This window comes from Taurulus bubalis (assembly GCF_910589615.1).
Source record: "Taurulus bubalis genome assembly, chromosome: 1".
Classification (NCBI taxonomy): Eukaryota; Metazoa; Chordata; class Actinopteri; order Perciformes; family Cottidae; genus Taurulus; species Taurulus bubalis.
This window is the reverse complement of record NC_136589.1, coordinates 42,929,595-42,951,351: the sequence shown is the minus strand read 5'-3', so window position 1 is coordinate 42,951,351 and position 21,757 is coordinate 42,929,595. Positions and strand designations below refer to the sequence as shown.

General features: G+C 42.0%; 1 protein-coding gene across 1 annotated transcript in view; it reads left to right on the top strand.

Moving 5' to 3' along the window:
- Window positions 1-487: 487 nt before the first annotated feature.
- The window catches only part of larp4b (La ribonucleoprotein 4B), a gene marked incomplete at both ends in the record, with an annotated part of 21,398 nt that continues 128 nt past the window's right edge, over window positions 488-21,757 (top strand). Inside the window, 16 exons of the mRNA XM_079218053.1 lie at window positions 488-568; window positions 7,871-8,024; window positions 11,136-11,309; window positions 12,588-12,666; window positions 13,272-13,408; window positions 13,951-14,054; window positions 15,613-15,723; window positions 16,345-16,398; window positions 16,723-16,944; window positions 17,427-17,533; window positions 18,110-18,373; window positions 19,185-19,209; window positions 19,482-19,652; window positions 20,345-20,532; window positions 21,148-21,259; window positions 21,562-21,757. The exon at window positions 21,562-21,757 is cut by the window's right edge and continues 128 nt beyond it. Coding sequence (XP_079074179.1) covers window positions 488-568; window positions 7,871-8,024; window positions 11,136-11,309; window positions 12,588-12,666; window positions 13,272-13,408; window positions 13,951-14,054; window positions 15,613-15,723; window positions 16,345-16,398; window positions 16,723-16,944; window positions 17,427-17,533; window positions 18,110-18,373; window positions 19,185-19,209; window positions 19,482-19,652; window positions 20,345-20,532; window positions 21,148-21,259; window positions 21,562-21,757 — 2,179 coding nt within the window. The remainder of the gene's footprint in view (window positions 569-7,870; window positions 8,025-11,135; window positions 11,310-12,587; window positions 12,667-13,271; window positions 13,409-13,950; window positions 14,055-15,612; window positions 15,724-16,344; window positions 16,399-16,722; window positions 16,945-17,426; window positions 17,534-18,109; window positions 18,374-19,184; window positions 19,210-19,481; window positions 19,653-20,344; window positions 20,533-21,147; window positions 21,260-21,561) is intronic.

Below are 21,757 nucleotides of genomic sequence, written 5' to 3'. Positions count from 1 at the left end.
TTTGGCAGATGTAAAGCATAGATGTGTATGTTTTTAGTGTTAGTCCATTTTGTTGTTTTAATTAACAGCTCAGGGATGTTCCAGGAGCAACCTGTTTGTGCACTTTCTGAAGATGTTTTGCACTGTCACTTCTGTTTTTGAATAAAGGGTTGGAAATGAACGCTTTTTTGATAAAAACATTTTTTTATCCGATTAATCGAAAAAGTAATCAACTGATTAATCGATTATTAAAATAATCGTTAGTTGCAGCCCTAATTTCTGCATATATGGATTCTGTCTGTGATGAAAAGGCAAAAAATATTTGAAATCCAGTCGCACGGTTTTAAAGTCAAAATCCACTGTCCTCGACCGGCTTTTATTAAGTAACTATCAGACACTGGCACAGATGACATTATGCTGACATCATTCCTGAATCTGAACTTGTTTCCCCTCAGCTTACTTGGTGACACAGAGACTTCTCCCTGAGGAGCCAAGAAGCAGACGGCTCATGACTTCTGACCAGGACACGAAAGTTGTAGCTGAACCACAGGTGCAGCAAGTTCAAGAGGCGAAGGAGAACTCTCATTTGGTGAGTAGTTTTTACACGTCTTCCTGCTTTCCATCCTAAAGGTTTTCTGCATCTTGGATACTTTTGGTGTTTTTTTCCCCCCAGTCCCATGTAGTTTTAGTTGTATACAGATGAAGAAGAAAAAAAATCTATTTTCCCCCTAAATAGAAATTGTTGGCAGTACAACTTCATATAACAATTTAATCAAGGTTAAATTGAACGTGGTTTAATTAAGGTTTTTCCCCCCAGTCCTGAGTAGTTTTAGTTGTATAAATATACAGATGAAGAAGGGAAAAAAATCTATTTTTCCCCTTTTACCTACATAGAAATAATTGGCAGTACAACTTGATTTAACATTTTCTGACCACAAATGAGTAGAGTTAAACACTTAAGAATTGAGTGATCTAAATAGTTCTCTCTCTGTAAATCAACTGTTTATTATCTCACAGTACACATGATGTTGACCTGCCCTGTATGCTATCAAGCAGCAGTACAATGTGGTATAAAGTCCGGTTGAAAACCTAAGAAACTAATTGAATGAGCGTTTGTTCATTCAGGTTCTCGCGCACAAGTCTTCAGTCTCTCTGAGTGACTTCATTGACGTTCTTACATATTTGTCGAGTCATCCACGCGTTGCATTGTCTTACTGGACAAGCATCACAGCTGAATGTGATGATACCCCGCTGGATCAATGTGTGTGTTTTATTATTGCAGCAATCTGCTGAACGCATGATTGTGTCGCATCAGTTTAATGATTCTTATGTTTTTTGGGAATGGAAAATGTATGGTTTCCAGCAGAGAAGTTTACGTGCAACTCTGCTGTAGTTGCACGTAAACGTCAACGGTCCGACAGTAAGTTAGCCGTGTTCTTGTCGTTAGTATTTGTCGACTTGTTGTAATATATTATTGACTAACTAATATAGTTTTTGTCTGGTTCAAGTCCGACTTGCCCAACTTGAATATCCAGTCATGTTGTATTCCTTCACAATAAGGATTGCCTGATCGCTCAGCAAATAAAACGTCATGTCTGGTTGTGAGAGATTTTTAAACGCGTGCGACAACAGACGGAGCCATCCAAAGTCCATTAGATATTAATGATCCTTCCGTTTGTTTTAACTTTGTTTTAGTCCCCTTTTCCAAACTGTTTCATTCATGAACGTAGCATCGCTCCAGCCTCGGCTCGTTCTTCACCGGCATTGATTTCCCACGCTGATAATGCGTGTAATAGAGAAGCGTTTTGTAAAGAAACACGAAGCGGAGAAAAGAAGCGGTTGTAACTGAATAACAGTGACCCGTTGCTCTGTGTTCACGAGCCGGTAGCGAGCTGATTGATCACAGGCGTGACGTCATGTTCCTGTCAGGATATTGTTCTGTGATGACTCGGCATAAAGCTTTTGTCTACTACACACACAGTACATTTAACTGAGGCCTTGTCAGTGAAAAAAAGTCCTCACATTTGTGAAACTCGAACCATCAAATGTTATGAGTCCTAAAACCAGGAAATGTGTGTTGTTTTTTTACCGCAAAATCTATCCGATCCATAAATTTCCAGATTATAATTTTTTTCAAAATAAGAGCGTTTAAGATGACAAAATAACGGGGGGGATTTTATTGTGATAATACAGAAAATTCAGCGCTAAGTTATCAACTGTTCTTCACTTTAAAAAACAAATATAATACCGTATGGAGGAAGAGGAAGCAGTAGACCTTTTATTGTGAAAAATTCACAGGAAATGAAATGTGTCCATCCGAGTCCTCAAACTAAAAAATGAGTCAGCATTTTTTTTTATTAGACTCCTGGCTTTTTGGTTTGATGCCCCAAAAAAAGGGTGTGTGTTTTAAAGAGATTTTAAATGTTGCATAAAAAACGTCAGCAAATAACCCTCAGGTAAATTTAGAAGCTTTTACATGTCTTTAAAAAAACTAGACAATCACACTAGAACACTAGTCGATGGTTCCTTTTATGGCATAACTATTTAATTCAAAAATCATACAAAATGGTGGTTAATTTGTGAACAAAAAGTGAAAAAATCCTGTGGCTGTGGCTGCAGGGCTCTGCTGGTTTGATTGATGGGAGCACATGTGACACACAAAGACCGTCAGGGCTAAAAGCGACCGCCAGCCAAATACCATAAATTCTGTATTCTCCTCGGACCAGCAACTAAACAAACGGTCCCTTTTAGATTTCTGTCCAGAAACCAGGCGGCGCTGAACAAACATGCATAAACGTTTCATTTCTGCGTGGTCTGCTTTCACGCCTGAATGTTTTAATGTGGCGTTGCAACGAGAGCGGTTGTGACCCGGCCGCCATGTTGAACATAGTGGAGTCAGAACCGGCCCATTTGGATTTGGTGGATCTCCACTAGAAGACTGAAGCTGGGGGAGATGAAGTAGCTGTGTGAACTATATCTTTTAAACCAACTTTCAGAGTATTGGACACCAACGCTGAGGCTTGAGGAGTAAAGGGGTCACTTCCTGTTTTAGTCTGTGTTTCAGGCTTAAGCCGTTCTCTCTGTCTGTCTGTCTCTCTCTGTCTGTCTGTCTGTCTCTCTCTCTCTCTCTCTCGCTGTCTGTCTGTCTCTCTCTCTTTCTCTCTTGCTGTGTCTGTCTCTCTCTTTCTGTCTCTTTCTCTGTCTCTCTCTGATAATATTTTACGTATCCAGCTCAGAGTAGATTCATGGAAACTGTCCGTCACAGGGATGTGTTGTTTCCCTGATGTCTTTCAGTCAGATAGAACACAATGAGGAAGTGAAGGGTAAGAAGTCATCGTATGGCCTCCAGGCGGAGAAAACGTTATTTCCCCTGAGCTCAAAAGTAAGGAAATGGAAAGACTTTATTGACACATGAGAGAAACTCCAGCGGGCGATCACTACAAAGCCTTCAGAGAACCAAACACTGCTTCCAGGGTTGAACACACATTCAGGATGCCAAGGCTCCTGAGCAAAGTCTGAGGCATGATAGGAGCACCAGCAGCAGAATATATATTTCATTTTTTACTTCAGACCGTAAAGCTCTCATCAGTCACCAGACTTCATGGGAAAAAAACAGTTTTACCTCACAGAACACAGGAGTCTCTCGTCCTCGATCTGTCACTTTCGTCTGTTTATTTTGTGACTTTGAATATGAACGAACTCTCCGCAGCAGTACATTGCTTTGTACTAGCATCTGTAGTAGAGTAGTACTATGGATGAGTACCTCGTACGACTTCCTAATTGTGCAGTGAATGAAAACTGTAAAACAAAGTTTTTAACCAGCAGGAAGTACAAATTTAAATGCCGGTAATTTCCCTTAGAAATCAGATAAAACCGCTGCACTCCTATGTCTGTGTGACCGCAGAACACGATTCAATATCATTTAAATTAATTAAATGTGAAGTGTATTGCTTGGAAATATTAAACCGTATCATTTAACGAACGAAAAATGCGTTAATTCTTGACTTCTTTTAACCCCAAATCAAAGTGGAGCTAAACTGGTACCAATCCCATGAGTGTTTTCCTTACACACACACACACACACACACACACACACACACACACACACACACACACACACACACACACACACACACACACACACACACACACACACACACACACACACACACACACACACACACACACACACACACACACACAGCTGAACTCAAACGTGACCTATTTTTAGCCCCGCGTGTTGCATCAAATCGGTTCCAGACAAAATCCTCTTGGGAAGCAAAACCCCGACTGGGATCGGATCCCCGTCTCGTCTGAGGAACGTCACGCTTTAACGGCCGTACTTTTAGTCGCCCGACATTTGCAAGTGCACTTTTGTTTGGGAATGCGAAGAGCAGAAACCAACCAGCCGAGGAAAGCTGGACTTCTCCCCCTCGCAGCTGCTGGCGTTACGTCAGACGTGTATTTAACAACGTCGCGTGGCTCGTTGGTTTCACCGCAGACGATGTGAAAGATCGAGGGCTCGTTTCTTTTCTTCTTTTCGGCACCTGCAGATAAAGTAAGGAATCCCTGTCAGTCGGTGTGTCCTTTTTTGCCTCGTAAAAGTGGCGGTGAAAGGGTGGCAGCCGTCTTTTCAGTCGCCCGACAGCCAAACTTGCTCGTCCGAAATGGAAATATCGTCCGATTTAAAACGATGTATTTCAGGGTTCTCACGGTCATGGAAAACCTGGAAAGGTCATGAATTTTCAAATGGTTATTTCCAGGCCTGGAAAAGTTCTTGAAAAAAATAAAATCCCAAAGGTTTGTAAAAGTCATGTAAATGTGTTATATTCATGTGTTCATTTACGCTGAGTTTGAAATAATTAATATGCTTTTAAAAGAAAGACGCTCAAAATATAAGCAGGCATCCATATAAATGTTTATTCTTTTAATCAAACTATTGTCTCATTCATTTGTCATTTAAGGTTTACTGTATGCTTTGTGTTCTCATTGTTAGTTTAAATACTACATTTTCTCACTTTTTCATGTCTACACCCATATTTCACTAAATGTTTGGTCATGGAAATCCATTGGTCAGAATGTGTATGAACATGGTATTATCTCAATGGGGATTTGGATTATTCCTATAATTTATTAACGTACAAAATCTCCTCGACGCTGTGAGAGGATATGACTTTGCTGATTGTGAAACGCACTTCATTCAAACTCGTCATTAGTCACTCTGTTCCAGCGATCACCAACTCTGACATTTGTGTCATTAGTAGTTTAAGTGATGTCTTATAAGCTCGTGTCAGGAAGTTAAACTGGTCGTAATTGCCTCTAATATCTTTTTTTATATTGCAGTGAAAACACCTTCAAACAACTGGATTTGTTAAAGTTTCTCTCCAACAAAAAAAATCCACAAAATGACATTCAAACACATCATGGTGACGTTATAATTTAACACTTTCAGTTTCCTCACGAAGGTGTTGTGTTATCTGCCGTCTTTCTGTGTTACTACAAACACACAAACCTGAAGTGAGGTTGTTCTCGCACACGGTTGTCGGGCAGCTTTGAAGAGAGGCGACGTCCTTCACATCTCTGATCAATGTATTTCTCTGTCGTCAATCGGCACACAAGGCTCATTTACATTAATCTGAAAAAGCCGGACAGCGTTTGTGACCATAAATCCGTATTTATACACGGGTCTGTCTTTTATCTACATGTGACGTGTGTTGACAACGAGTTTGTGTCAGTTTGAATGCCGTCTCACGCTGATGCGGTAATGCTTTCATCTCCTTGAGCCTCTTGTGTGGATGTTATATTAGGGCTATGTTATATTATTATTATTATTATAGTTGTGACGCGTCGGATAGCTCATCACTCGTTCCCTTCAGCTCTGGTCGCTGTCAGACGAGGAAGATGAGCCTCGGGTCTGCAGACAGACGGATGCTGTTTTGTTAGTTGTTGTTTTGTTGACTCTTGCTTCGCCGTCTTTCCGTCACCGGCTGCCCTCCGATGACACCGACCGTAACTCGTCTCCTGATGAATCACATCGACTCCCACCCAAAAAAAGATACACCTTCAATCCGCAGATAACCTTTTCCTTCCTTTGTCAAGGAAGGGAACATTAAAAAAAAGCTGTTGAAAGGTCACGCTTTGCCCAGAACATGACAGCCAGCCCAGACAGGAGTGGGAGTTTTTCATTAGTCTGTCTGGTCGGAGTTATCTCGTATCGTTTGAGATGCGTGACCCAGGAACGATGTCTTTTTTTTGCTTCCCGCCTCGTACCAAGTCGGTGTTATCTCATTAAACCTCTTTTTCCTTTTTAATCTCTCGTCCTTTTTTTTGTTTGTTTCTGTGGCTAATCCCAAGAAGCAGCCTTTTTTTTGTTGTGCCTCAGCAACTCGTTAGCAGAATAATCTATTAAAACCCAAGTCTCAAGAGGGCGGAGAGGGGGTTTGATTTAGCGCCTGGATCACTGGAGCCGGCTTTCGTCTGAGCTCAGGTGTGTGTGTGTGTGTGTGTGTGTGTGTGTGTGTGTGTGTGTGAGTGAGAAAGAGAGAAAGAAAGAAATTTCTTGCCGGAGAATAAAGACAAAACAACAAAAAAAAGCAGAGACGGTCAGTCGGCTCCTGCGACGTCAGCGGAGCCTCAGGTGGCGTCATCAGATTTGTTGAATCTTGGAGGAGAGGGGAGGGTGCCAGACGGAGCGTGGCAGTGCACAGTCATTTGACGGGGATGACTTGGAGGTGGAGGCGGCGGCCTCGCTATGGCTTGAGACACCCCATGGACAGATCGGCGGACTCCGTTTACGTGCGTTTTAATCATCGGATTGGATGCGTTGGAGCTTTTTATCGCCGCCGTCGCCGGGAAGGTCCTGGCTCGCCACGCCTCGGTACTTCAATGAAACGGCGTCTCTGACCACGGCTCTGGGTTACGGCCTGTTGGCCCGCGAGACGCGCCGCTGCTTTGATCCCGTGAGTGCGCCTGAGGGCCTCAAGTGGCGAGAAGTCCTTGTAGGCAGATGATTGAAGCTTAGTTGCTGCTCTGTGGTTGTGGCCGAGCACCTCTGAATTCTTGCAGGGTTTTTACGGTCATGGAAACCGGGAAAAGTCATGTAAATGTGTTATATTCATGTGTTCATGTCGTTCATTTACGCTGAGTTTGAAATAATTAATATGCTTTTAAAAGAAAGACTCAAAATATAAGCAGGCATACATACAGGCATCTATATAAATGTTTATTCTTTTAATCAAACTATTGTCTCTCATTCATTTGTGTCATTTAAGGTTTACTGTATGCTTTGTATTCTCATTGTTAGTTTAAATACTACATTTACTCACTTTTTCATGTCTACACCCAGATTTCACTAAATGTTTGGTCATGGAAAATTGGTTTAAAGTCATGGAAATCATTGTACCGCGCGATCATGTGGCTGTCACAAGTAGTTCACCGATTTTAAAACACTATTTAATGTCTGTGGATTATACAAAGGTTGACTCTTTTGTTGTTTTTGAGATGCTTCAGAAAGGTCTTACAAATCTACACGTGAGTAAATGTTTTGCAGCGAAATCTAAATAGTTTACAGGATATTTAACCTTTGCTTCTTTATAATGCATTTAATACTTGCTGCTTTCTGTACAGGGCTTGTACAAAGGCAATAAAGTAGTCAATAAATATGGGATATTCATTTACAGATAATTGGATTCCCTCTATGCCGGTTACGCCCACAGTCTTCGGGCATATCTCTGTCCCGTAACTATACGTTAAGCGCCATGGATCTTTCAGTGTTCCCTTAAAATATCTAAAAGGGAAAACGTTGCATCATCTTTTTCTACCTGTGTAAATATGCATCATTCTTTTTCCGTGTGCAGACATCCCTGACCCAATTCCTGTGTTTTCTCCGTAGGAATCCGCTAAGGTTTCGGACCTCAACCCCAATGCGAAAGCATGGGCCAACCACATGTTTAGCCTGGACCCCAGCGGGAGCGCCGACGGCACAACTGCTGCCCTGCAGCCATGGAAGGAGGGCTGCGATAGCTCGGCCGAGCCCGGCCCAGAAGGTCAGCAGCTCATTTGAGATGCAAATGTGCTTAGTTTCATTCAAGAGATGTGTCCTAATACCCCTCAGTAATAGTCAGGCAACACAACAACTTTTTTTTTTATTTATATGATTCTCTTGAGGTTCATTTAACCATTTCTTTAATTGAAATCAAGGTATCCTGACAAAGAAAAGGCCCAGAGGCCCACACCAAAAATATTAAAACCAATATGTTCATGGATAAGGAAGCCTCACAAGGTAACCAAGAGATGAGAAATAAATTGGATGATAGATAATCATTTTTAGTGTATTTTACAGCTGATTTAAGACATGGGTCAAAACCGACCCGTTAACATGAGAGATGCTAACAGAAGGCTAACGTCGTACTAACATCACAAATAACTGAGCTAAACATTGGAGTCAGAAAATCATGTTTTTATTTGAGGTGTAATGGACCGATAGTCTGACCGCCTCACTGCCAACTTCTGAGGCACAAATATGTCAAAGCAACAGACGTTTCTCTAAAAGGGGAATTCCTATGAAGTTGTATTTGTATGAGAGTAAAAAGTTAAAGAACTTAAAGTGGCGGTCCTCGCATAAGAACTTGGAGAAGTTGTTTTTAGTGGGAGAACGATGAAACAAACTAAAGTTGTAGTTGGAAAGGAGTTGAAGTGGTAGTTGTACTTGGAAAAATGAAGGTGGTTCAACTGCCAGTTGAATTTGAAACACTGAAGTGTGGAAGGGGTCAGTCAGGTGGGGTTGAAGTGTAGCCAATGAAAGAGGTGAAGTGTTAAATTGCAGCGTATATAACATGTGTAGCAATGCTAAGTCGTGTGTTTCTGCCTTTTTAATGTGAAAAAACTTGTGTAAGAACTTGAAGAAGTCGGTTGTCGTTGAATACTGAAAGGAGCGGAAATGACTCCTGGACGTGCAACAATAAATTGTAAGCGTCCGATGGTAATACTAATTTTTACTTAAATTGTTAATTGCATGATATTAAATCCTTGTTGGAGCACTCTTAACGCCTTTTTTAAAAACTTTATTGTATAGTTGTAGTGGAAGGAGAGTAACGGGTGTGGTTGAAGCATTGAAAGGAATGGAAGTGTGAGTAACTTGTTGTTTTTAACGTTGGAAAAACAAAACTGAACAGACATTTGAAGGTGGTTCGGTGGGGTTGTACTTTAGATCGTGGCTTCACTTATTGTCATGATCGACTGAATAAAACACATTACATCCTACTACAAAGGAGGCGAAGTGTTCAAACGCAGCCCTTCGCTTCCTGTCTGCAGCCACGTAGAGCACATAGGCTCCAGTCATGTTGGCTTGTTGAAACAACAGTTGTTCGCCTCCCGTCGCTTTTCGTGCCGAGACGCCTCGTAAATCGTTCACACTCCATTTAGAACGCGCTATGAATATTCCTGCCACAGGAATCTTCCCCTCCACACAAGCGGCCGTGATCTTCTTTTCCTCCTGTGTAGCCGCTCCACGTTACCGTAGCGGTGTCTGTGTGGAACGACGGCTCCTGCAGATGGAGTTTAATCTGGCAAATAAAGATCCATCAGTTTAATGTTAACCGCCATGATGGGAAATAAAGTTTTAGCGACGATCGGTATCCGCCAATATTCAGTAAAACGTGTGATTAGGACATCATTTATGTTTCTCTGATCATTGACTGTGAAAACAACCAATCAGTGTTTAGACCAGGGGTGTCAAACTCATTTTAGTTACGGGGCCCCCGCATGCTGCCCATTTTGATCTCAAGTGGGCCGAACCAGTAAAATCATAGCATAATAATGCATACATAACGACAATATTTCTCTATGTTTAAATCATTGGTGAAGGTTTTTGGATGATAAACCCTATTTTAAGGTATTTCTACATAAACTAGAAACATGAAGACCAAAAATTCTGACATCAGCCCACTGTTTGCCTGCCTGGGCCGGCCCGCGGGCCGTATGTTTGACACCCCTGGTTTAGACCAACAGGAGGAGAGCTAGTAATGTTAGCAGCATGATGATGCGTTCAGGCTCTGCTCAGTGAAAGTGAGTACTGGCTGAAGGTAAATGATAACGCTCTCATGATGCGTTCACATGTAATCTAGTAAAATATAGTATTGGTGAGACTACAGATCAATACAGATGTTTTTACATGAATATAAAGCTTTTTACACAAATACATCATTAAAACTACTAATGACAGGATTTGTTTTAAACCATAAAAATAGAATCTTTTGTTTCCTTATTTGGATTGTGTGTTTTTATGAAGAACAAATCGCAGGTTCTCTACCTGCAGAAACCTAGTCTGGTTGTTAGCAAGCACGCTTCCTCGTAACCTCAAAGCTCTTTTTTATTCCCCTCAGATTAAGCGGCTTTAATTTGAAACGGGTTTCATATCGGAGACGGATTTTATTTCTAATTTCCCTGTTTTTATAAGCGTTGTGTTTATTCGACCCGTTTCCATTTGCTGTTGATGCAGTTTCCTGCAAACAAAACCTTTTTTTCTTGATTTAATTAATTGTACAACTTGATCATGTCCTAGTTTCCTCTCTAAGAAAAATAAACCACAGTCAGTAAAACTGAACACAACACTTCTCAAAATGTTTCACATTTAAAGCCCTCGAGCTGCTCGATCAATGTAATTACTGTATTTCTTTGGACTTCTCCCAGGAAGTGTTTAATTGTATTAACAGAAATACAGTAAAGTTTAATTGGAAAAAACATAAATAAATACAGAATATATTTCCAACAACTCAAAGCAGCAAATTGGAATTTGATACAGTGAAGTAAAATATTAGTAAATAAAGAATATAATCCTTTTTATAATTTAATCAAATGAGCAAATTAAATTAAGACATGACTTTTTGTTTTTTGTTTGAATTAGTGATTCTGAATTCATAATTTGAGCCATCACAGTAAACGTACGCTTATTTGAGATGGTCACATTATTTAAATACCAATCTAAGTAAAACAAGACAAGCGAGTGATTGGTCCTTTTTTAAAGACTCAGGCCAGCTATTAAACACAACTTTTAGGTATTTTAAAGGTGTGTTTTTCACGTGCGAGGCCCTTTCAGTTTCACAACACCTTTTTTAAATAATCATCACACCTGCCCGTCTCCTTGTTTGTCGTCTCAGGCTATGAAGCCAGCGAGGACGAGGCTTTCAAGGAGCCACTACTAGCCGACCCAGATGAGCCTCCACCGGCGCCGGTGATGCCGGACGAGCCGGTCCCAGCGGTCCCCGCGGTCCCGGAGTGCGCCGAGCCGGCCTACCCGGAGTACCCCGAGCCGGGGCAACCAGGACGCACAGGTGGGCTGGTTAGTGATGGGTTGTGTGTCAGAGGCGGATTGCTGGCTGGTTGCAGATCAGCTGTTAACCACGAGTCTCTGGCGTTCCCTTCACTCGCATCTTCTTCCTACACTTTGAGGGGTTTCCTTCACATGGAGCGTTTGAGTCTGCAGACATTGTACTACACATCGTAACACAACAGAGACACACAGTCATCACTGAGAGCAGCGTGTGTGTGGGTGTGGGTGTGTGTGTGTGTGTGTGTGTGTGTGTGTGTGTGTGTGTGTGTGACCAGCAACCATTTCTACTGGCAGAACGCGCGTCTATTATTTATGCCTCACTTCCGCCGGTATTTATAGATATTCTGACTGTGAAATCTTTATTTAATGCCCCAGAATACGATCACGGGTGTCTTTGGAACGCTGGACTTTAATGTGAGGTCGGTCTTCCCCTCTGGTGTGGAACTTATGTGAGATTGAGATCAGACTAATCAATAATAAGGGGGCGTGTCTTAACGTGACGTCAAGATGGCGGACGACGACAACTTCTGGATCGATTGAGGAGTTTGTGTGTGTGTGTATGTAGGACCCAGTGTATCTTTGTATGTTAGTTAGTTAGTCTGCTTTGAAATACAGAATCAAATTTTACATTCGGATAAATTTAGAAAAGTTTTCAGGCTTAATAAATTGTATTTTCTGATTTCTTTAAATGCAACAGAGTGTTTGTTTAGTTGCTGTTGGCTGAGACGCATCGTACCGTCAGCAAAACTATCTCTTTATTTCCTCAGTGGCTGAAATGCATTGACTGGAGGTGGTGTAAGAGACATTTTGTTTTCATGTCTTCATGTTTTATTTATCGCAGCGTTCAGGTTTAATTGACCGGTTCCAGACTCTGTGACGAGACATCCGTCACTAAATGCCGTCGACCTGAAGGAAATGTCAACAACTACGCCAGAAATATTACTAAATATTCTGAAAAATTTGAGCCAAATTATTGATGGTTTTCATCCCATTTTTTAAAAACCTCGCGATTTGATTTCCGAGATTGTTTCCTCGTTGAAGTCTCTAATGTGAATTAGTTCTCAGTCAACTTTACCGTGATGTGTAAATGTGCGGTAAACTGGTTTTCGTTTTGTTGAACTGCACACAAACATGCGACATGTACGCCATTTTCTGTGGGGTTTTTTTTGGTGGGTTCTCATTTAACGGGGTTAAATTGTGTATTTTTTGCTCCCATGGTCATGGATTATTTAAGAGGCTCTTTTAATTTACCAAAACATTCCCCCTTGTGTGTTTCCAGGCAGCGAGCCCCAGCAAGAGAGTCCCCAGGAGGGTCTGAGGGAGCACCTGAAGAAGACTTTGGAGTTCTGTCTTTCCCGGTGAGTCTACGTCGAGTACTTTACTTCAATGAGGTACTCTTGAGAGTACTTTAAGACGCTGACTTGATTCAGGTCCTGCCATTTTGTAGATTGTAGTAAATTTTTCACATATTAGTATCGGAAGATGCCTCACAGGAAGGAAAACAATAAGCTACTGACCCTCAAACGGTTCCTTTAAGCCGCTGAACCCCAAAACGACACCGTTTATCAGTCAGAAGCTGCAAAAAAAAAAAGATTATTATCGACAGATTTTCATCTTTCTGAGGGTCCTTGAACGCATCGTTTGTGACGAACGCTTCCGTCAGAAAAAGAAAACAGAATGAAGCTTAACATTGTGATATTTTGTGAAAAGCATGTCACATTTTCTCAAATTTAAAACACAACGTCAAATATAGTTTACTCTTCCGTTCGCTTCTCCAAAACCACAATAAACACGAGCAGACTATGGTCACGCCTACAAAACATTTCCTTTTCCAGCAGCGGAGAGCTCACGTTCTGTTCCCTCCTGGGTTTCCTGAACGAAGCGGTTTAATGTGACCCCATTTTAATGACCTGTGTGAGTCGATGCGAGCTAACCGCCTGTCTGCTTCCTCTGCTCCCACCAGGGAGAACCTGGCCAGTGACATGTACCTCATCTCCCAGATGGACAGCGACCAGTATGTACCGATTGTGACGGTGGCCAACCTGGACCACGTCAAGAAGCTCAGCACCGACGTGGAGCTCATCGTGGACATTTTACGCTGTGAGTCCAACAAACACGTGATGATGTTTTGGTTTAATGATGGCCGCCGGACTCATTCAGAAAACAAGCATTTTAAAAGCACTTGGCTTGTCGTCCTGTGGAGAGAGCTACCAAAGCTTGAATTCAGACTTCTTTACAAACTGGCATCATTGTGTTATTGTTTCGGCATCTTCTTTCTTTTCTTTTTTCAATTTATTGCAATTAAATGGCGGCAAAATAGTTTATTTTGGGTTCCAACCGCTGCAGTAAACCAGCTGACATGTGGCCTGTTGGGGGGGGAGAAAGGAGAGGGAGAGAGAATTTGTATTGTATCAAGAATCCCTTAACTTTTCTTTTAACTAATCTACTGTAATGTTGTTATTATTATGCTTTGTCAAAATTGTCTTTTTGGAACATTCATGTAATAAAGCTCTTTGAAAGCCTGTGGATGACGTCATGAAGCAGACGGGATGCGCAGAAGGGTTGTCTGATTAAAAGACGTCACGACGAACTCATGAGGTTCTGTAAACTAACTGTCGCTGCGTTTCCCTCGTGGTCTGCAGCGCTGCCGCTGGTCCAGGTGGACGAGAAGGGGGAGAAGGTGCGGCCCAATCAGAACCGCTGCATCGTGATCCTCCGAGAGGTTCCTGAGACCACACCCATCGAGGTGAGCGGGTTCCAGGGTCATTCACTCACTTCCTCTGCTGCTCCCTCCTCTTTCCTTCAAGGGGAACTACTTTAAACTGAGATACAGACGTCAGAATTCAGACACCAAATGTTTTAAATAGTTTAATTGACACATTTAGATGCCGAGCTTCCACTTTGTTTTACCAACGACTGCTGATTCCTTCTGTTCTTGAGTGTTGCTCAGAGGTTTGTCTCTCAGTCTGATTCCACTATTGTGAATGTTTTAAATTAGTCAACATCTATTTAATTTAATTTAATTTATATAATGCAGTGAAAGTCATACATTTAAAAGAAGAAGAAAAACTTTAATATTCTCTGACATTTTCGAAGACTACAAAGTCAAAATATTTGCGTGAAAAAAACTCAACACATTTGTTTAATCTTTTGGTCAAGAAACCACCTTCTTTTACTTTATTATAATAATTACAATAATCATAATGATTTTATTTCATACGGCAAATGCAGTGAAATCTCAATGTGCTTCACAAAAAGGTGAAACTTTACATTCCTGCAAACTTCGCCATTTTGAAATCAAAATATGTCATCCACGTGACTCGTGTAGATCCGAAGAGTTTTTGTTTTTGGGAGGGAGGGAGGGAGGGTCAACTGGCCGCCCAGTGTTTCTGAGATTGGAGTGAGACACGGAAAAAAACTGAGGTCGGCTTAATTTCCCTCCCACCAGTTTTTTAATGGTTTGCTAGTCGCAGCGTGAATGTTTTATTCCATTCGTTATTATTGTAAATGTTATTTAACTTCTTTATTGTGCATCAACAGCAGAACGTCACACTCTTAACTTGATCAGCCACATATACACGATAATTGACAGACTTCCTGGAGCTACACGGCCGACGGCATAACTACATCCTGGTGATCATTTCTCTGAGCGTATTGTGTTCTGGGTTGTCAGTAGTTGTTTGACATTTTAACCCAACCGATCATGTACGTCTTAAAGGAAATTGAAGCCATTTTGGGTTCCGTGTCGAAGCTCAACCAGCAGAAAGTCTGCTCGTATTGAACCTGTAACAACTTTAAATTGTGTTATTTTTGCGTCGTATAAATCCTCCATTTCCTAAATGTTGCACTAGTTTTTAATGTTTTCACACACCGTACATTAAATCAGTTAAATCATCCGCTTTCGCGTCCCTTACATTTGTATCCATTTTGATATATTAACATTAAGCGTGAATACAAAAATGAGGTTCGTCAGACAATAATAAAGTACATAAACAAGCGGCAGAAAAACTAAACAAAAACAAACACCCTTTTAATAATCTTTTTACATTTGCATACACAGCCCTGCATTGATTTCTGCATTTTCCTGAACACACAAATCCCGCCCACCAGCACTCGACCCCTCCTCTAATTTGTTATAAAACCATTACATTGTTCCATGCCTGGTCCGTTTGGCTTGAACTGTTCTTGACCCCGGCGACCACATTTTCCGATGCAGCCGTCTAAAACGGCCTTCCTGCGCGACTCGGCTGGTTTTTGTGCGTCACGGTGAAAGTGACTGATGATGATGACGTTTTGTTTTGCAGGAGGTCGAGGCTCTTTTTAAAGGGGACAACTTGCCCAAGTTCATCAACTGTGAATTTGCCTACAACGACAACTGGTTCATCACCTTTGAATCAGAAGCAGACGCACAGCAGGTAACACAAAGACCAGAGGAAGTTCTTTATTCCTTCTCCTTTCAGTTAATAATAATACATACACAGCATCCAACTAGTGATCCGTAACAATGAATACTCACGGTGAATTCTCTGGTGTTTGAGTCAGTACATTTAAAAGAAAAGAAACTAGATTATTCTCTGAGATTACAGTCATGAATTTACAAGAAACCCATCAGAATGTTGTCAAAGAACCCGTAGCTTCACTTTATAATGATTCTATTAATAACAATAATGATGGAGGTGTTGGGTCGACCGCAGACGCTGCCGTTTATGGACAAATTATCCTTTTGAAATCAGATTTAGCATTAAGAAAATACTTAATTATTAATAATTACAACATCATAATCATTGAAGAGACAACATGATTTGAGCTTTTTCTTTTCTTTTAAAACTTACAACTTTAATCTTTGGAATTTCTGCATTTTCTTTCTAGCGTGGCGAACGATTATTATAATTGTTATGTTTTACCAACATTCGCTCCAAATGTGCCTTCGTATGTGATCAAGTCCCAGTTTTCCCTTTGATGTCCTCCATGTTTATTTGATTGTTGAGTTTCTCTGTCATGTGAAACCTCCTGGTAACGCTTTGTCTTTCTCGAAGGCATATCAGTATCTCCGCGAGGAGGTCAAGACCTTCCAAGGGAAGCCAATTAAGGTAAAACGTTCTATTCTAAATACTGACCCCAGAATCTACTGAACATTTAGCGCACACACACACACACACACACACACACACACACACACACACACACACACACACACATACTGCCTCACTTTTACTTTTTTTTTTTTCTTTCTTTTATTGCTCATCTTTATTGTTTATATGTTTATTTGTGCTCTTTGTTCTGCAACAATTTCCCTCGGGACGAATCAATCTAATCTCCTAAGGAATAAGTTGCTAATAAAGATAAATGTGCGTCATCAACACCCAGCTAGCTCGTGCTAACATGCTGACCCCCTCCATTCTGCCTCCCACCAGGCGAGGATCAAGGCGAAGGCGATCGCCATCAACACTTTCATGCCAAAGAACGGCTACCGGCCGGTGGAGGTGAACCCGTACGCCCAGCAGCAGCAGCAGCAGCAGCGCTACACGTCCTACTACATCCCGCCGGTCTACAGCCCGCAGCAGCAGTTCCCCCTGTACAGCCTCATCACGCCGCAGGCCTGGTCGGCCACCCACAGCTTCATCGACCCCGCGCTGGTACGGCCGACGTGATAACTCCACGTGTTTGTCCTGAAAGACGAGTTGTGTGGGACTCGTTGAAGCCAAAGGAAGTGGTGTTTAGTCGCCTGTGTGTTTTTTTTATTTTTTTTTTTTTTTTTTTTTTTATATTGGTGTTTAGATGTTTTCCTTTCACAGCTGGGACAAATGTATTGCCAACGTTTCCATTTCACAATAGTTTTGAGTTATTTCAGTTGACATACAGGTGGATGAGACGTGATGCAATGTACATTTAAACTGTTTACTTATTTTTGAACTCCTTATTTCTAGTTTCACACCCAGCCTTTCTAGTTGTGAAGATTGTATTTTTTAGTATCTTGTAAATGCCTTTTCGGGTCTATAATCTGTATTTATTTCCCACTTTCCTCTCACTACAAACACTCGTAACCTTCTTGAGAACTGAATATCGTCTCTTTGACTTGATGCTAACGCAGCTGCCGTGCTTCCTCCTTGTTCTCCAGGTTGCGCCATTCCACAACAACCAGTTCATCAATGGATTTACCACCTCGCATAGTTTTAAACCAGCGACGTCCCCGCTCACCGTCAGACACTACTCGCCCAGGAACAGGTTCATATCCGTCATTTCTCTTTCAATTATTAAAGGAAAAGTGCATGAAAACGAGCATAGTCAAATGGTTATTTCCAGGCCTGGAAAAGTCCTTGAAGAACAGAAAAAATCCCCAAAAGTTTTGGAAAAGTCATGTAAATGTGTTATATTCATGTGTTCGTGACGTTCATTTACGCTGAGTTTGAAATAATTAATATGCTTTTAAAAGAAAGACGCTCAAAATATAAGCAGGCATCTATATAAATGTTTATTCTTTTAATAAAACTATTGTCTCATTCATTTGAGTCATTTAAGGTTTACTGTATGCTTTGAATTCTCATTGTTAGTTTAAATACTACATTTACTCACTTTTTCATGTTTACACCCATATTTCACAAAATGTTTGGCCATGTAAATTTGGTTAAAAGTCATGGAAATCCATTGGTCAAAATGCTTTTTATTTGTATTTTCTGGCATAATCTCATATTTTGTTCTCGTCTTCCAGTAAAGTATTTTAAGAGCTCGTCTCATTTAAACCCAAAGTCCGTTTCCTCCCGTGTGTCCGGATGTCTGAATCGTGTCGTCTTTCCCCCGTAGGAACCACAGTAAACCTCACCTGAGGCCGGCGCTCCCGGCGGTGGACCGCAGCGCGGGGCTGCTGGACAACCCGGGCCTCTTCCCCAGCTTCCCCAGCGAGCGGCTCAACGGGGTTCGCAGCAGCCCGCCCACGCGGCTCCCCGCCAGCCAGCCCAGGACCCGCCTACCCTCAACCGCGGCCTTCCCCCGCCGGGACACCGTGGGCACGGGCCGGGTGACCGAGCCCACGACCCCCGACTACTCCCTGGGTCTCGGCCGAGGAAGGTAGGGCTCCCGCTCCGATGCCGCCGCTAAACGCGGTTTCGTTTGTCGTTATTCTGAGATATTAATGTCAGAAAAGTTGAGTTAGAGACGTTACTTTTGTTTACCTGGTAGATAAACGACATTTTAAAACATCAGGGCCTTTAAAATCTAGATGTGTTGACGGCTTAAGTTTCACCAAAGTGATCCCAATAACATTCGTATTTCGTTATGTTCAAAAAATTTTTTTAAAGAAAAACCAAAAGCCACGAAGAGCATGACTATCAATTTCAAATGAGTAAATCTGGAAAGTTGAGCTTATAAAACCCCGAAAAATAAATTCTTTACTTGGTCTGTATAGAATATATACATGTTGTTCTATGTTCTTATTGTTTTTATTTATTTTATTAGTTTTAATGTATAGCTTTTATGATATTTTAAATATAAATTATTAGAATTAATCCTCAAACAAAATCCTCAATTTGGATAAAGTGATTCACAGGATTAAACATTTTTTAGATTAAATGAACTTTCTTTATTGACTACAACTCGTCAGTGCTGCCTCCTGAACAACAACAAATATGGATTGAAGCAGAATATTCCAATAAATAAAAACATATTGTGATTGTATTTTTTATAAGTCTACAAAATAATATAAAACCGATAGTATCAATGTAGCCTGACCTTCATCTGCTTTAGCGTTTTATTTATTAAAAGGTTAAAAAAAGAGGAGAACCGCATTAAAAGTGAACATTAAAGTCCTCGCCTCAGATAGAACTGATGTTTGTAAGTTGAAGTGTTTTCTTTCTCAAAGGAAAAATGTTTCTGCTTCTAGGAAAAAGAGGGACGAAAAGTTTACAGTAAGTTCTTCCTCTTCTTTTATTTGTCGTCCTCCCAATGAAAGAGGGAACGCATCCTGTAATGTAACGTTTCATCGACTGGTCCGAGCTCTGTGTGTGTGTGTGTGTGTGTGTGTGTGTGTGTGTGTGTGTGTGTGGCTGACTCTTTTTGTGTGTTGCAATGACTCTGCGTTTGTTGCTGACTCTTTGTACTGTGTTTGTTGCCGACTCTGTGTTGGTTGCTGTGTGTGTGTGTGTGTGTTGCTGACTCTCTGTTTGTTGCCGTCGCGTAGCGGGCGACGCCTCAGTCGCCGCCTCCTCCTCCCAAACCCCCGTCTCCGAGCTTCGAGCTGGGCCTCTCCAGCTTCCCCCCGCTGCCCGGAGCGGCCGGCCAGCTCAAGACCGACGACGTGTTCGACGCCCGGCTGGCCAGCAGCGTCGTGGTCGGCAACGGCAAGGAACGGGTGAGGACCGCGAGGGCGTCTCTTGTGTTTACCGCTAAATTGCAGAAACCTAAACGATTTTGAGAGATTGTTTCATTTTTTTTTAAAGGGGACAACGTGTAACATGTATGGGGGTTCATCAGCAGTTATTGAATATAATATTAACAAAATTATGTTCTAATCACTGTATAATCACCCGAAACTAAGAATCTTTATACCTACGTAGCCCAGAACGGACACTGGCCGTATTAAAGTATATATAATTTAAGAGTAGCTGCTAATTTGCCACAAACCACCAGATGCCACTAAAGCCTACGCACTGTTCCTTTAAATAACAGGAATACATGCGTATGCATTTACCCATTCAGCGTGTAATAAATATATTTATATTTATTACACGCTGCAGCATGCTGCTAACGTTACTAGCTCTCCTCCTGTTGGTTCTCCGTTAGCGGTAATTATACACTGATTAGAACATTTTGTTCTTTTTGTTAATATTATATTCAATATCTGCCGATAAACCCCCATACATTTACACCCCTTTGTTTTAAAAAAAAAAAAAAAAAAAAATCTCTCAAAATCGGTATTTAAGTTTCTGCAATTCAGCAGAGCAAGAATTCAGCGTTAAAAGCTGCAACTTCCTTCAATATTGAAAAAAAAAGGTACACAGATGATGATGATGATGCTAAATCACGTTTACGTCTTCTTCGCAGAATATAAGCGCCGATTCCAGTACCGGAGCAGCGCTCTCTCCAGCGGGCCCCAAAGAGCCCCTCCGGTCCTCCTCCTCCCCGATGCCCACGAGCTTCCAGCCCTCGTCGACCTTGACCCCGGCCTCGGCCCCGACCTTGACCCCGGCCGCCGTCACGCCACACGGCCCCGCTCCCGCCCTCCCAGCAGCGTAAGGAGATTTTAACCATTTTATCCCTGAACACGGATTTTCTTTTTGCCGCCGAGCCTTGATGATCAATATCGATGTCTTGATCCCTTTGTGGTTTGATTACAGCAGCTGGTTCACAAGGATCAGACTAAGGATCCAGCTGGTCCACATTCTAGTTCATCACCGACACTACATTTTACTAGATTTCATGTGAACGCATCACGAGAATGTTATCATTTACCTTCACCCAGTACTCATGTTCACTGAGCAGAGCCTGAACGCATCATGACATAACTGAAGTGAACCTCTGCTGGTTCTCCGTTAGCGGTGCTGCTAACGTTGCTAGCTCTCCTCCTGTTGGTCTAAACACTGATTGGTTGTTTACAAAGTCACATGATCAGAGAAACATCCATGATGTCCTGATCACATGTTTTACTGAGGAGAACTATCGTCAGTAAAACTGTATTTCACACGTGACGGTTACACCGCTCTCGACTCCCACATGTTATCACGACGTCTCTCTTCTCTCTTTAGATGTTTCTAAATCTCAGACAGAGAGCCGTTATATTCACCTGGACGTCCGTCTGTCCCCACCTGTAGTTTTATTCGGCGTTGCCGGCTGTGTGTTTGTTTCAGGGAGGTGAAGGTGACGGAGGTGAAGCCGAAGGAGGTGCAGACGTCTGTGGAGCGAGTCCCCGGCACTCTGTCCACGGCAAGCAAATCCGTGCAAGTCAACGGCGCCGCCACAGTCAGTATTGATTCCTTCCTTTTCTCTTCTTTAAACGCCCACCTCCTCTCAGACAAATCAATCCCATCATGAGCAAAAGAAGGTGAATTAATTCTGCGGCGTCTCGTATTGATTTAGATTACGGACGCGTCTTCTCCTGAGGGGAAACAAAAGTTGTGCAAGTGCAAGTCTGAAAAGATTTACTTTTTATTGCTGAGAATTTCGAACACAAGGATGTGTATGAAGTCTGAATACTACTACTACTACTACTACTACTACTACTACTAATAATAATACTAATGTCGCTGTTGTTTTGCTTGCAGGAGCTGAGGAAGCCTTCCTACGCTGAGATCTGCCAGCGGGTGAAGGACTCCCCGACCTCGCAGCAACCGCCAACCCCGAAGGAAGCCAAGCCGGCCTGCGCTGCCCCCGCGGGCGAGGAGAGGAAGTGCGCCAACGCCGCCGAGTCCAAGGCCAGAGAGACATACCCCGCCTCCTCCAAACCCGGCTCGGCGGCGG